The sequence below is a fragment of the Protopterus annectens genome, chromosome 12.part0, assembly GCF_019279795.1.
Source record: "Protopterus annectens isolate FY-2018-M chromosome 12.part0, PAN1.0, whole genome shotgun sequence".
NCBI classification, from domain to species: Eukaryota; Metazoa; Chordata; order Ceratodontiformes; family Protopteridae; genus Protopterus; species Protopterus annectens.
Genome location: NC_056746.1, coordinates 603,640,858 through 603,657,484, shown reverse-complemented (window position 1 = coordinate 603,657,484; position 16,627 = coordinate 603,640,858). Strand labels below are relative to the sequence as shown.

The window sequence follows — 16,627 nt, the reverse complement described above, 5'->3', positions numbered from 1 at the left end:
TCTGTCGAGGCCAAAACGGAGCAATGAGAATCATTCTGCACCCCAACTGAGAGGCTTTCTGAAGAACTTGGAGCATCAGAGGCAAGGGGGGATAAGCATAAAGAAGACCGGGTGGCCAAGCATGCACCAGAGCGTCTCTTGGGAACCTCCTGGAGGAGGTATCAGAGCGAAAAACTGTTGCACTTGGTGTTTGAGGGAGAGGCAAAAAGATCGCAAGAAGGAGTTCCCCACCGTGCGAATATGCGTTCCGCTACTTGAGTATTGAGAGACCACTCGTAAGGGGTGAGAATGGTGCGACTGAGCTTGTCCGCCAGGATGTTGGACCGACCCGGAATGTGCGTTGCTATGAGAAAGCGGTTGGTGGAGATTGCCCATTCCCAAACTCTCATGGCTTCTCGACAAAGAGGGTAAGACCTGGTTCCTCCCTGCTTGTTGATATACCAGACAACCGACATGTTGCCGATTGAATCGCAATTGTTCCCAAGGGAAGAAAGGCCTGAAGTGCTAGCAACGCTAAGAGCACTGCTCTCATCTCTAGAACGTTGATATACAGTAAGGTCTCTGAATCGTTCCACGTGCCTTGGACGGTCCGGCATGCAAAATGCCCCCCCCACCCAAGGCGGGAGGCGTCCGTGGTCACCGTGGCGAGAGGGGGAGAAGCACAAAATGGGCGGCCTCCATGGAGATCTGGAGAGTGAAGCCACCACAGGAGGGACCGCTTGCAAGCCTTGCTGATCGCAATGGGATGATGCATAGGAAGAGCAAGATATGACCACTGTACTAGGAGTGTCCACTGGAGGATGCGCATATTGAACCTGGCGAGAGGAAGAAGTGCTATAGCAGCCGCCATGGACCCTAGAGCCCTCAGGACCAACTCCGCCGGAACTGAGCTTGAGTGGAGAATGGCCCGCACCTGGAGTTGCAGATTTTGAACTCTGTCCGCAGTGAGGAAGGCTTTTAAACTCCTTGTGTCTAACCTGGCACCTATAAAATCTATGAACTGCGTGGGTGCTAGGTTGGATTTTTTTGTGTTTATAGTGATGCCCAGATGGGGAGCAAGATGGAGAAAGGAGTCTTGCCTTGTTGGGGCGGTAAGGAGCCAGTCGTCCAGGTAGGGAAAGGCCTGTACCCCCTGAAGCCTCAGGTGGGCCGCTACCACTGCTAATACTTTGGTGAACACCCTGGGGGCTGTGGTGAGACCAAGGGGAAGGACCCGGAACTGGTAGTGACTAGCTCCCAGCCGGAAGCGGAGAAACCTCCTGGAGCGCCTGTCCATTAGTATATGGTAGTACGCATCCTTGAGGTCTATGGAGCACATCCAGTGATTTTCTCCCAGAAGGGGGAGAATAGACTGCAGAGTGACCATTCGGAACTTCTCCTTGGGAACTGCCAGATTCAAGAGAGAAAGGTCTAAAATTGGTCTTAGATCCCCCGTCTTTTTTGGCACTAAAAAGAACCTGGAGTAGAACCCTGATCCGATCTGGTCTGGGGGGACGGGCTGGATGGCTCTTTTCTTTAGCAGATGGCCAATTTCTGCCAAAGCGGCCTCCCACTGACCGGGTGGAACGTCGGGGAGGGACTTCAATTTTGGCAAGTGAAGAAAGGGAATACGGTATCCTCTGGATATGATCTGGAGAACCCAGCGGTCTGATGTTATGGACTCCCATGCCGTTAGGTGCTCCGAAAAATGTCCCCCGACTGCCTCCAGAGTGGAGCAGCTGGGCAACCCCTCAGGGTTGCTGCGCAGGCCGTTCAGAGAAGGGTTCTCTGGACCCGAAGTTCCTGGGAGCCCCTCTGCCTCTAGGGCGGCGTCCTCCCTGTCCTCCTCTGCCACGGAAGGACTGGTTGTCCGGAGCAGGCTGGGATTGCTGCGACTTCCGGAACCACATCTTCTTCTGACCCTTTTGGTTCCTAGAATAGGGCCTTTGGGGTGCAGAGAAGCGGATTCCGATGGCAGACAGTGTCTTCCCGTCCTTCTCGCTCTGGGTCAAAGTGTCGCGAACAGTTTTGCCAAAGAGGGCAGAACCATCGAAGGGGGCGTTCACAAATGACGCTTTGAAGGGCTCTGAGAAATCGCAATGACGGAGCCAGGCCTGACGTCTAGTAACTAGACCTGCCCCTGCGGCTCTAGCGGCGCCTTCCGTAGCATGGGAGAGTAGCCGCATAGAGGTATTGGTAATGGACCTGAGAGTGGCCATGCGGTTGGAGTGCAGCACTTTGTCCTCCTCCGACATGGACTCTGTGGGGGGGATGCAGCGTATTCTTTAATAAGATCGTGCTGCATCCTAATCACATGTGCCAGATAGTTTAGCGCCCTTACCGAGAAGGTCGCTGAACTAAACATCCGCTTCCCCAAGCGGTCCATCATCCAAGACTCCTTGCTCGGGGGATGGACTGAGGGACTCTCCTGAGCAAGTTCCCTCTTGGTGGCCACCGCCGTCAACATGGCATCTACCGGAGGCCCCTTACTCCAATGGGCACGGTCAGCCGGGGGACTGAGAATCCGGTCGGGCCTTTTAGGGGTTGGCTCCACGGTGTCCGGTTCCTTCCACGCCCTGGTGGTAATGAGGTCCACCAGGGGGTCGGCAGGAGGGGACACCCAAGAGGTAGACGGGCCCGCTTCAAATGCCTCCAAGAACACAGACTCGTCCGAGGAAGACTTGGGGGCAGACCACCCCCCCCCTTATGCAGAGCATTTCCATGATGTCTCCAAATGAGACATCCTCGGGGGGTGACCGTGGGGAGCCTTCCCCTTCCTCCAAATCCGTGTCTTCCGTGAGAGACTCGGGGGATTCAATGTGCCTCCTTTTGCATGTATGCTTGCGAGGAACATCCTCTGGGGGGCTGTCAGAGGACTCCTCAGAACAGTAACCTGTTCCAGGGGAACAGCTTGGGGCACAGGAGCGGGCTGTCCCAAGGGCCGGATGGTGGAAGCCTGACCCAGTGCAGAGGGAGCGCGGGACGGAGCCGAAGCAAGTGCTGGGGGTCCGGAGACCCTCAACAGGGCCCTCTCCACTACATCAAAAGCCGAAGGGGAGCCGACCTCGACCAAAGGATCCGACAATCGGCTCCCTCGGATCCGAGTGGATCGAGCCGGCGCCCGGCCGGATCCGGCGACAGTGCGCTCCGACACAGACGGCGCCAAAGGAGCACTGATCCGCTCGGATCCAGGCTCCGAGAGGTCGGATCCGATGCACTCAAGGGCAGGGTCGGATCCGGTACCAGTACTATCGGCGCCGACCCACCCCGCCCGGCTGCTCGGCTCCAACTGCTCCGAACCCGGTAGCGGGTCGGAGAAGGAGCAATTGGCTTGAAAAGGGTCGAGCTCCCCAGAGGGGAGGCAAGAGCACTCCCATCTGCATCTGGGCCTGGATGAACTTTCTCATCATCCGGTCCAGATCAGCGTCTGACAGGCTATAAGTTGATCTCGATGAGGCTACCGAGGTAGGCCTTGAGTGCCTCCTCGATAGCCTCGACGGAGATCGGGTCTCCTCCTCCTCAGGTCCCGGTGAAAAACACACTGGGGACCGGAGCCGAGGAGGGGGGAGAGCCAGCAGACAAGGAGGCCGGAGGAGAAGCCCGCTTGGCTGGCGGGGCCGAAACAGAGGTCTTGGCCCGCCGCTTATGGTGCTTCTCCCTCCGGTCCTTCTTCCTAGCTTCCCTCTCCTCCGAACCACTACAGGGAGGTTGAGTCCCAGGAGGAGGAGGGGGAGCCGGAGAGGGGACAACCGTGGGAACGGTTACCCCCGAAGGAGCGGAGGCCGGAGCCGAGTCCGGCGGCAAAAGACCCGCCAAGACAAGCTTGGACCTCCACTCCTTCAATGCCCTGGGGTTGAACCCTGCACAAATGGAACATCCAGATATGAGGTGTTCAACCTCCAGGCATCTAACACACCGAGTGTGGCCATCAGCTGGGGAAAGCTTATGGCCACACTCGGAGCACTTGGAAAATATAGCTTTGGGCTGCTCAGACATCCCAAAAGCAAACAAACAAGGTTACTAAAACTAGTTAAAGTAAAGTAACAAAACCACTCAACAGGCCCAAACACACACTACGCTACCAGCGAGGGGAGGGATAAGTAAAATTAAATTTTAAGAGACTAAAAGTATAATAAAATAAAAGGGAAACCTACACTTCCACACAACTTTCACACAAAACTTTCAAAATTAAGCACTTTAAGACTAGAAATTTCACTTAGCTGGAAAAACACAATCTGGTCACCATGCGCGGCAAACGAGATCTGAGGTCATGAGGGTAGAGCAGGGCATTATGGGTGAGGGGAGGAGCTGAGAGCTTGGATCCATAGCTGGTAAACCATGCCGGTTCGGATCCGATATCGGATCCATAACCCACAGGTTGCAGACAAATGAATCTCCTACTTCAGATCACTAGATACAAGGAGCTGAACTTTGCCTGTAACAAACACAACATGCTGGAGAAACCTGTGTGTGTCTGAAAGGATTCACACACTATGGGATAGGCATCCAATTCACATGACGCAGAGGTCATTCCTGACCCTATTCAAACAAAACTTTTATCATCGGCTAAGAAATCTTAAATTCACCCATGGTTTGGCACCAATATCACTGTTGGACAGAGTGCAACAGTAAGTAAATTAATCCCTAACTAACATAACCCCTCCCCCACATAACTCTTTGTTACCTCATTACTAATATACCCCACCACACAGGCATCCAAGATACATGGGGCCAAAACTGGGTTGGAATGCACAGCTAGGCTTATAAAAAGACACTGGTGGTCATTAGCCTAGTATAAGCCTGTGAAATACTGGAGAACCACAAGCACTTCCACTTGTTGTGGGTGCTGGTTCCTCATTTGATATCACTGAGAAAATCTTTTCCATTTAGCTAGGTAAAATTTCCTAATGCTTGGCATTCTAGTTTTCATAATAATTTTTATTAAGTTCTCAAGGAAAAAGTGGCCAGACAGTAGTAAGATATTATCTTTCAAGCCGCTGAGGACAGCACAGTGCTGCAGTGGATAGCATTGTCACCTCACAGCAAGAGGTTCTCCGGTTCAATACTCCGCTAAGGTGCCATCTGTGTGGAGTTTGCATGTCTTCCATGTGTTCACGTGGACTTCCTCTGGGTGTTTCGGTTTCCTCCCACATTCCAAAGACATGCAATAAGTGGACTGGACACTACATTAGCCATATGTGTGTATGTGTTATGAAGAACAGCAGTGGCAGGGCTAGCCACTCGGTGATGTGAACCTTGGCTCTAGATGATTTCCACTGCTGAAGTGGCACCCCAATCTCATGTGCAGAAATGGGAAAAGGTGTTGTGGTTGGATGAATGGATGTTTCAAGCTGCTATACTCGGTGTGATCAGGTTGTGCAATATTAAGGACCCTCTCCACTGTGTAAAGAGGTTCACATGCTGAGGAAACAATAAAGGTTTGCTCCCTTGCCATCTAGTGCCTATTTTTGTGAAGGCAACAATCAAGATAATTTCTGACCTCTCCTTTTTTAGGCTTTGTACTACAGTAAAACATAAGGGTACCTGAGGGACAAAATGGAGGAAAAGGCACAACCAATCTAAGGAGAAGGCATCTACTGCGAACACCTGTCTGTTTGGAGCTCTGGAGTAGAATTTTTTAGTTGCTTAATGTTCAGTCAAACAATTCTATCCCATTTGCTCATGAGATCTAATAAAGCATCTCAAACCACCATCAGCTTGTGTGGATCTGCTCAACTGACCTGCTGTTCATTTCTCATTGGTTGGTATATATGAGTTTACTATCACAAGGTTGAAGCTCGCAGTCCTAAAATGCATAATCCCTATAACATAGTGCAAAAACACCAAAATGCTGAAATACACAATGTTAAACGTCTGGACTTGCCCCTCTGCAGGATCCATGTTAGCACTTGTTCCAAGGTTTACAGTGGTAGGTATATTCAGTATTTAAGATTTTTAGACATTATGGTCTTCTATATTATGTTGCCAAGACAATCCATTTCAGGATTGTGGGCTTCAGCCTTGTCACAGTAAACCATATATGTACAGATGTACTCAGAGGCTAACTCTCAAGCTTGTAAGGTAGCCTGCACAGTTAGTAATTGCCCCCCCCCCCACTCCCAGTTTATGTATGTACCACATAAATGTGGTGTTATCTGTTATGACATGCGGGATTCCAAGACTTCACAATATTCTAAAGGCACTGACAGACTGAAGCACTGCCAACATTTCCTTTAAGTTTATGTGCACCTTTGCTTGCGTTTTTTTCCAAGTTCTCTATACTTTCAGACTTACTGTATGTGTCCCCTCCCAGCTATGTGCAAGCTGTCCATGGTTAAAGTCTGGTTTGGGATAGGCAGCATGAAAGACATGCCCTTGCTCTTTCTGATCTGATTTTTCCACAATTCTAGCTCCATCTTTATATACTCTAGAAATGGGAGGATATGTTTCAGGGACAGAAGATAGTGGTCCTGGGTATTTCTAAGGTACAATCAAAGTTTGGTCATGTGCAGCCTGGCCAAAACATCATGAGTACAGGGATGCCACTTGGTGTAGTATGTTCAGAAACTCACTGTCACCACTGATTTCCCCATCATGTTTTGGAACATGGTTAAAAAGGATTCAATCTTTTCCAGTGGTTAAGTAAACTTCTGTTGAGTTGGTGCCCAAGAACACACCCAGAAAGATCACCTTCCAGGTTGGCACTGGGTCGCATTCTGTTCATTCAGGGAGAAAGTACAGTTTTGTGCCTACCATAAATGTAGATGTTCGAGTGTATACCCCCTGCTGCAGTCATCACACCAGGGTTATCCTGCCGTCAGGCGGTCCCGCAGTCGGCCCGAATTCCAAAGTCTTGGTCCGGCGTCGGTTGCTGTTGCTTCTTCCCTGAAGTCAGAGTGCCAGGGGTATATCAGAGGCATCTGACGCCACTTTCTTCAGTTTTTCTTGCCCCAGATGTCAGGTGCCCCTAATAGGTATGCAAAATATATATATATATATATATATATATATATATATATATATATATACATATAGCTATATGAAAATAAAACAAAACCCATAGGCACAAGCAAATACACCACATAGGTAGTATAGGATAGAGTGGTAGAGATAAGTTCAGCTAGTTCAGAGGGGATGGAGGGTAACCTGGACTGCAGCAGGGTATACACTCGAACATCTACATTTATGGTAGGTAGAAAATGTACTACGTTCATCGTGCTACCCTGCTGCAGTCATCACACTTGGGTAGAATCCCAAAGCTAAGGATGGGTGGTGGAGTCAAACCGGGTTAGAGGAGGCTAGAAGGCCCTGCAAAACTGCAGTGGCGAAGCCAGCTCTAGTCTTAGAGTAAAGTGGTAATGTCTGGTGAAGGTGTGTACTGAACTCCAAGTTGCAGCTTCCAGAATATCCTTGGTTGGCACCCCCTGAGGTAGGCTGTAGATGTAGTTGCTGCCCTGGTAGAGTGGGGCCTTATGCTAGCAGGAACTGGTTTTCCATGGTGGGTGTAGCAAAAACGTATGCAATATCCTATCCATTTGGAAATGGTCTGTTTTGAGATAGCCTTTCCTTGTGATGCTGTAGCATAAGATACAAAAAGCTGGTCAGATTTTCTGAAAACCTTAGTTTTATCCAAGTAGTAACGTAGCTGCCTGTGAACGTCCAAAGAATGTAGGAGTCTTTCTCCTTTGTTCTGTGGATTTGGAAAGAAGGTGGATAAATGGATGGTTTGATTTAGAGCCACACTGGATACCACCTTAGGCATAAAGGAGGGGTTAGTTCGTAGAGAAACTCTGTCTTGATGAAAAATGAGGAAAGACTCTACTGCCATTAGTGCCTGAAGCTCTGAAACTCTTCTCGCTGAAGTAATTGCTAGCAGCAGGGCAGTCTTCCATGATATAAACTTTAAGTCAGCTGAGAAAGCTGGCTCAAAAGGAGGCAGCGCAAGTTTTTCCAGAATAAAGTTGAGGTCCCAAGTAGGTGTTGGTACTCTCCTGGGAGGCCTAATGTTTTTGGCCCCTCTGAGAAACTGTCTCAGGAATGGATGTGAAAATAAGGGAGGATCCGTGTTGTAGTGAGCTAAAATAGCTGAGGTGTGGATTTTAACAGATGGGAAAGAAAGCCCTTTGTGTAGCATCTCAGTTAAATATTGCAAAATCTGAGGTATGTCAGGCTGAAAGGTATTTTGGCCTTTAGCTCGGTTCCAGGCGCAAAACCTTTTCCATTTGTCTGAGTAGGCTTTCCTGGTGCTGGGCCTCCTGGCCTCCAGAATAACATCCATAACAGCTTGAGAGAGAGGAGCTGGCTGGTTGCTTAGGTGATTTGCCATGCAGCCAAGTTTAATGTTTTGAGCTGGCGGTGTAGAATCCGATTGTCTTGCTGTGTGAGCAGATGGGTAATTTGTGGTAGAATCCATGGTGGGCCCTGGGCCATATTCCTTAATATGGGGTACCAGTGCTGGCGTGGCCAGTCTGGGGCAATGAGTATCATTTGGGGTCTCTCCATCCTGACTTTCAGCAGCACCTTTGTGAGAAGTGGTAATGGAGGAAAGGCATATACTGTCAGCATTTTCCAACTGAATGAGAGTGCGTCCACTTTCCAAGCTTGATGGTGAAAAGTCCTTGTGCAAAATTTTGTTAGTTGATAGTTTTGGGGTCTAGGTCTGGGAGTCCCCATTTTTGAGTTATCATTGCAAATACTTGTGGATCCAGTTTCCACTCATGGGGATCCATGATGTTTCTGCTTAGATCGTCTGCCAATGTGTTCTTTTTTTCCTGGCAGAAATTGAGCTTGTACTTGAACTTGGTAAGCCAGTGCTGCCTGCATAGAGGGTAGGAGTGTGTACACCCTTGCTTGTTTATGTACCACATTACTGTGGTGTTGTCTGTTCTTATGATAAGCTGTCCTGGATGTAAGAGGTCCTTGAAGGCTGTCAGAGCATTTTGTACAGCTAGCATTTCTTTTTGACTGATGTGCAGATTCCTTTGATCTGCAGTCCATATGCCTTGAATGCACCATCCTGCCATATGTGCCCCCAAGGCATAGTCCGATGCATCTGTTGTCATAGTTTGCCTGGCTGGGGGTAAGGTGAAAGGCTGACCCTTGTTGAGGTGACATGCCTGTGACCACCATAGGAACTCCTGTTAAAGGCAGGGAATGAGAGGTATCATTGTTTCCAAGCTGTGGCTGTGTTGATTCCATACGCTTTTTAGGTACCATTGTAATTTCCTCATATGCAGTTTTGCAAATGGTATTAGTAGTATGCAAGATGCCATGAAGCCCAAGGCCTGCAGAATTTTTCTTGCAGGGAGTTGGGTCTTTGTTGCCATTGCTCTGAAGTATTGAGTTAATTGTAGTTGTTTGTCTGGCGTCAGATAAGCCATCTGGGCCGTTGTATTCAAGCTGGCGCCCAGGAATGTTATATTTTGTGAAGGCACTAGTTTTGATTTCTTTTCGTTTACTGTGTACCCTAGGCAACTTAGAAGATGTTTTACAAAAGCCAGGTGTTGTAAGAGAATGTCCTTGCTTTCTGCTTGGATGAGGCAGTCGTCCAGGTATGGGTATATTTGAATTCCTCTTTGTCTGCAGTATGCAATTACTGGTGCCAGGCATTTTGTGAAGACCCTGGGCGCAGTAGATAAGCCAAAGGGCAGTGCAGAGAGAATTGGTAATGGGTTGAACCTGCAATGAAACGGAGGTATCTTCTGCAATTGTGTCTGATAGGGACATGCAGGTATGCCTCCTTGAGGTCCAACGTTACTAGCCAAGCTTTCTTGCCCAACATGGGAAGAAGCTGCTGTAGTGTTAGCATCTTGAATTTGGGTACTTGCAAGAAGGTGTTTAAAATAGAAAGGTCCAGAATGGGTCTCCAAGCATTGTCCTTTCTGGGAACTAGAAAGAGCCTTGAGTAAAATCCTTGGCCTTGCTCCTGTATAGGTACCAGTTGAATGGCTCTCATGAACATGAGAGCTGTAAATTGTTTTTGTGTCTCTGCCCACTGATTTTGTGGCAGGTTTGGCATTCCTTTTATCCTTGGCAAGGTGTGGAAATGGAATCTGTATCCTTGTGAGATAATGTCTAGGACCAGTTTGTCCTTTGTGACGATGCGCCAGTTGTCTGCAAAAAGTGCTAATTTTCCTCCCAAGGGAACTGCCAAGAGAGTTTTGCTTGGCAGTTTGTGCTTGCCTTCTAGTAGTTTGTGGCCTGTCTTCTCTTCCCTTCTGTGTTGCGGTGCCCCATTGGCGGGGTTTGTAATGGATTTGTGCTTGTCCTCTGCCCCTTGGGTGCCTGTATTTACCCCTCTATGGTCTGTCAGAAGCTGGAAAGGACCAATTTTTTGCTGGCCAATTTCTACTGAAGCGTGGGGGCTGTACTTGTAAGAAATCTTTGACCGTCTGCATAGATTTTGCCTTATCCTCCATTTTCTTTAAAACCTCCTCTGCTTTAACCCCAAATAAGACATCCTGCTGTAAGGGTGCATCTAGTAACTTTGCTTTAACATGATCAGGCAGAGATTGTTCCTTTAACCAAGCATGCCTATGTATAACAGACCCAGTAACAGCTGCTCTAGAGGAAGTTTCCAAGGCATCAAAACCACATTGTAAAGTATGTTTTCCCACCTGTTCAGCTGCATGCAACAGATCCTGCATTTCCTTGAATTCAGACTGTTGAGGGAGTGTGCTCATTTTTTGTTTTAACTGAGACATTAGAAATTGCTGATATTTTAGCATGTGAAATTGACAATTTAGTGCTCTCATAGCTAGAGTAGCTGAGGTGTTAACCTTTTTCCCCCACCTGTCTAGTGCTCTGGAGTCCCTTTCAGAGGGTACAGGATTTTTTGCCATAGAAGCCTTAGCCCCTTTGGGACCCTGGATCAGCAACAGGGCTTTTATAAAGGAATTTGTGGGAATCAGGCACTCTATAGTATCTGTCAGGTTTGGCTGGAGCAGGAGGCAGAGAATCTGGGTTTAAACTGGATTCTAAGTAAACATCATCCACTATGTCTAAAACTGGGGGGATGGCAAGTGGTCTGTGCTGGGGGAGTAAAAGAAACTCTCTGAACCTTTTCTTTGAGTCAGAGTAGTCCTGACCTTCCCAAAGAAAATGTTCCCTCATAGTGTGTAAAGTTTCTCCAAAGGAGTAGTCTTCAGGGGGAGAAGCTGAGGGAATGGAATCCTCAGCATCAGAATCTTCATATGGGGAGAAGGAGTAATCTTGGTCCTCAGAGGAGCCTGAGGAAATAGAGACTTGTTCAGAGGAGGCATAATCTTCCTCTTGTCTAGGCCTTTTGTCGGGTGGGGGTTGGGAACCCCTGATTAAAGAGATCAAATCTGCAGCCATTTTGAGCATCTGTTTTTTAGGCATGGGGCCTTGAACTGGAGACTGAAGTGCAGTCTTTTTAGGTTTAATAGGAGTCTTAGGATACGTTTTTATGGTGAGCATCGTTGGTCTGAAGACGCCTTCAGAAACCGAAGGTGTTTCTGCAGCACCGACATCTTTATCAGCAGTGTCGTGGGTAGGGGGTAAACAAAATGGCTGCGTCGGCCTAGTACTCTCCGCCAAAAGCTCCGAAGCGGTCTCGGGTTCCAGATCTGCGGTAGTCAGGGGCTGTGTTGGAGCCTCACTGAAGACCGGTGAACCGGAGACCGGACCAGCCGAGGCCTCGGAGTCTGGCTTGGGTCTAGGCTGCCTGTCCTTGTGTTTTTTGTGCATGCCGGTAGTCGGTTGCTCCGACGGCATAGTGTAGTTAAATTTTCTACCGAAGTAGTGTCGTGCGAAATCAAAGCGTTTTTTTATAGTACGCTTATTAAACCTAGCACAAAAACGACAACCAGTGACGTCGTGGTCTGGGCCTAGGCAAGGTATGCAGTAAGAATGAAAATCCTTATGAGGTATTTGCTTCCTACAAGAAATACAATTGTTAACTTTTTCTGACATCGGACTGAGGCAAGAAAAGTTTCCCCAACGGGGTACTTAGCTTTATTGAAGACTTCGGATCTGAAATTCGACTTCGAAAATCTCAGGAGTTGGCCGACCGGCACTTGCGAACTGCTTCTGCTTCGGGCCCCGCGCGGCAAGAAAGACTGAAGAAAATGGCGTTGGATGCATTACATATACCCCTGGTGCACTGACGTCAGGGAAGAAGCGACAGCAACAGACGCCGGTCCAAGACTTTGGAATTCCGGCCGACTGCGGGACCGCCTGACTGCAGCAGGGTAACACGATGAACATCTGACACATGTTTCTACAACACTGAAATATTATCTTCTGGGTTTATCAAGTACTAAATATTATCTGTAAAGAAGTCTAATTTTTCTTGACTACCATAACAGTTATAAACCTGAACTTGTGAGGCTCATGTTTTCTTTTGCCAACTGCTCACGATATAAAACAAAGGGGAAAGAGGACACCTTGGTTCCTTTTCCCAAACACATCTGGTCAGGCAGGAATCCTCACACCTTTAATTTCTGACTCTGACCTTTTACATATCTTCCTAATTAACCACATTGCAAATGCTACCATTGCCCTACTCATAAATCCCCAACTGACTATATCTAATGCCTTGACCTAGCAGCATCGTCTTAAACTTTACTTCCATCTGGATCATCATTGTTCTATTAATGATGTCACGTTTGCCTCTCCTCCACAAAATTACACCGATTCATATCTATCAGTTTTGGCAATATCTTTACTTGTACAGACAAACACTTTAGAATCATAGTTCAGAACTGAAATTGGTCAATATGAAGCTGGGTCTGAAGGCTCCTTACCCCATTTGTGTAGTACAGGCACCCCCACTTTCTTCTACATTACTAGTACTGTTCCTGTTGTTAAACAAGTCCTTTCAGATCTCTTGTCATTTTCTTCACTCCTAACGTACAAAACTCCTTCCTATTTTATTGGCCAAGTCATTGTTGCCAATAGATTTTATGCTCTGGAGTTGTTGGCAAAAAACACTTGCTTAAGAGCAACCTTTCTAAACTCAAGCATATTATCCTTATTTTACAACTCTCACAAGCCAATTCACACCCACACTCAACTCACCCTATTAAACACACAATAGCACCAAATATTTTCATCATAACTACCCCCAACTCTACAAACTCCAACACCATACTACAAAACTTAGGAATAAAACAGAAACAAAAATACTAAACACTGCCAGTTTATCAGCCTTAGTGGGGACATCCACCCCAACTCCAGGCCAACCCACATCCCTCAAGGACAGCCCCCCCCCCCCATACAAAGTCAACTTTCTCATCTGCAAAATGTTCCTCCATAACATAAACCAAGTATTAGTACCAATCTGACCTATGTGCTCACCTGCCTCTATGCTCTTCTGATATATTAGTAGCTACTAAAAATTGGTTAAAACCTAAAACTACAGACACTGAAATACTACATCCAGGATATAACATTTTTAGGCAACACTGTGAAAATAAAAAAGATGGTAGGACTTACCTGAAAAAAAACTACTTGGTAACCAGCGCAGAAGAAAGGCGTTCAAATCAATGTTCAATGATGGAGTTTGAACAGGTGGCAAAGTAATTTTGAGTGTATGCATCCATACGTCACCTTTATGCCCTACTCTTTATGTGGGGAGCGCACACGTGACATAACCCGCCTGTAAATACAAACACTTTTACATACTTGCCAGACATTGGGCTATTCTGGGCAGGAACTCCCTTCTGTTATGAATACTGCAGCAATGATATGGATGGACATCACATTTTACAAGACCATGGTGTTTACCTACTGAAGTACATGCAGGCTTATGCACACAGTTCTTAAAATCTCAGCTCACTTATCAAAGCATGAAATTCCTATTCCCCCTTACCTTTTTATCAACTGGGCTCTCTGACTACAAGACATCTTAACCTTTTCAACTTTGAGAGACCAAACTGTACAATACAGCCCTGGACATAAATGCAAAACAAACACCTCTCCATTTTCTCAACAGAAACAGGAGCTTGCTGTTTTACTGGAAATTAAATGGGTTAAGCAACTCACTTAAATGGAAGACACCCTTCCAACATTTTAAGATTTGTAAGCACAATTTAATATGCCTGCAGATAAACTTCTAATTTCTGAGACGTCCAAACATTTATATTTTTTGGGGTAGTTACTTATCTTCTAACAAAGGGAGGCATAGGGTAGTGACAGTTCTGGTGGCATATTCAAGGCACAAGTTCAGTGTTGTCCATATATTCAGAGACTTAGGGAGTCCTGGCCTGTGCCAAAACACTAATGGTTAATTCAAAATACATCACTGTTAATTAAACCTACAATTGCTTCTGTAGAACTAAAAGGCTACTGAAGCAGAGGACTGTTAAGGGCAGGAGAGTTTAATGCATTAACAAATCCCCTCTATGGGTAGGTTCAACAGGCTCTCACTGCTAGTAAAAGTGTTGAAGCAATTGGTCTATACAAGCCTTCCTCCATTAGGCACAATCTACAGTTTGTGCTGCTGCCCACAACTCCATTCTTGGGTGATTATGAAGTAGAAACACACAGTGTGCTTTTGGGAGGTACCCCATAGAAATGGGAAGTTTATGCAAACTCCATACAGTCAGTGGACGGAGGTCAAAGATCAAACCTTATTCCTTGTGCATGAAAGGCAAGACCAGCCACTTGTTTCAAATGGGTTATATTCTAATTTATCTGCGTTAACCTCCTTAGATTAATAAATTGCCCTCATCTAATCTTTCTGTATTAAATGCAAAGTGTTTCCCCCTAGCAACAAATCTTTCAACAGGCTCCAAAATAAATCATATGAGCAAAACAGATTTTCTAAACAGTTAGTCAGAGGATTTACAAGCGTCTGACCACTGTATCTCTGAAAATGCTAATGACAAAACAAGATCTTCAACAACAAAGGATGGATACAAAAAAAAAATTATAGCATTTTGCTCGTTTCAGACTTTTCATAAAGGGGAGTCAAAATTACATGTTGCTCTCCTTAAGGTGCCTACTTTACAATTAGTATCCCTCATTCCACATCACTCTCATTTTCACTGCATCTTTCAAGCATGGGACAAAGGAGAGGATGAGTAGGGGTTACACCCAAAACATGTACACTATATATTTTGTCTATATATCGATCTATATATTTGTCTACAGATACATGCTTAAGCATCTTGCAAATTTTCTCATATCAATATTTATTTTTCGAAACCCTTAGATTTTTTCCCAACATCAATTTTTTTCCTACCCTTTTTCAGAAACAATATGCAGAATAGAATATGGCACCTCTTACAGCACATCATAAACATTCCAGGTTGAATACTGGCCAGATTCACAGCTGTCTGGACAACAGCTCCATCTTCAGCTATGGAAGTGATTAACAGCAGCAGTAGTGACAACTATAGAAGATATACATACACAACATGTACAATCAGAGTATGCCTCACGACTACTAGCCTAGCATGAAGCTCTCAAGTATCTGTACTGTCTCTTCAGTTCAGTAGGAACAGAAAATCAATCTACTCTATGTATCATGCTGGTTACATACACAAGCATTAAAATCCATAAAAGTACCTGGACATGCAGAAGCTAACATGGGTAAAGATGATGGATCCTCCTTCTGCCTCTGAAAACGATTCACAAACTCCTGCTGACTTTCTAACAAGCTGAAGTTCCTTGCAAAGGTCGTATCAAAGATATAGTGAACACCTTTGAGAAAGAAAGAAGGGAAAACAAAAAGCTAACAATAGCACCCATTGCAACAACTGAATATTTATATACATAAATATAGATAGCAAACTGCCTTTACAGCAATGCTTATTTTTTTAATACCACTGACTTATTCTCCCACACCACTGTTGTTCTTTCAAGACAATATTAGCAAACTAGGAATAAAAGGTACTTGCGTATTATCGCAACCAGATTCCTGACATGAGAAGCGGCTAATTACGGAGTCCTTCGCCTGCCGATATATCTGTCTGTCTTGTCAAAGTTTCTTCGAAATGTATGTTGGAAATGCTGAGACGATTTTTCAGTTCAAATATCTGAGCTGTATCCTAGTGTGGCAGGGCTACATATTAATGTTTTTCAAGGAGAAAGATAAGTTGTGCTGTATGGAGAGGGAGACAGTATACCACTCTGCAAAATAAACATGAACAGCTATGCAGAGACATGTGGTGCAGATGGACATAAAGCTGTGCTTTAAGGATGAATGTTAGGTGGAGAGTCAATGAAAGTGAAGCTAACTGATGCAGCTAAGAGCATATAAAGAAGTGAAGGAGGTGGTCTGACATCTCACTCTATGAAACAAACGAGAACATGTATAAATGATAAATCAGGTAGCCTGAATAGCTGCTGTTACTGGCAAGCTGCTACTGTATGCCTTAAAATTTTGCATTCAGTTATGGCACTAAAGGACGCTAACCAGGAAGAGGAATTGTGCAGTTACTCCTGTTTCCGAACCAATGTGATACAATACTAATTTGGAGTTTACACACCCCTTCTCACTTAAGACAAAACAGTTTTGCCATAACATTATGAATTACAGCAACTTCGAAATTTGGTTACGATAATATGCAAGTACCGAATAAACAAATATAAATCTCTCTATTTTTATAACTTTCTTTTTTAAAAAAGCTTGCCCATATCTGTATCTACATAGATTACATACACATAGAAAGAACAGTTT

At 45.9% G+C, this 16,627-nt stretch overlaps 1 protein-coding gene across 1 annotated transcript in view; it reads right to left on the bottom strand.

Moving 5' to 3' along the window:
• The window catches only part of CIAO3 (cytosolic iron-sulfur assembly component 3), a 573,125-nt gene that overhangs the window by 404,998 nt on the left and 151,500 nt on the right, over window positions 1-16,627 (bottom strand). The window contains exon 5 of the mRNA XM_044088947.1: window positions 15,514-15,648. Coding sequence (XP_043944882.1) covers window positions 15,514-15,648 — 135 coding nt within the window. The remainder of the gene's footprint in view (window positions 1-15,513; window positions 15,649-16,627) is intronic.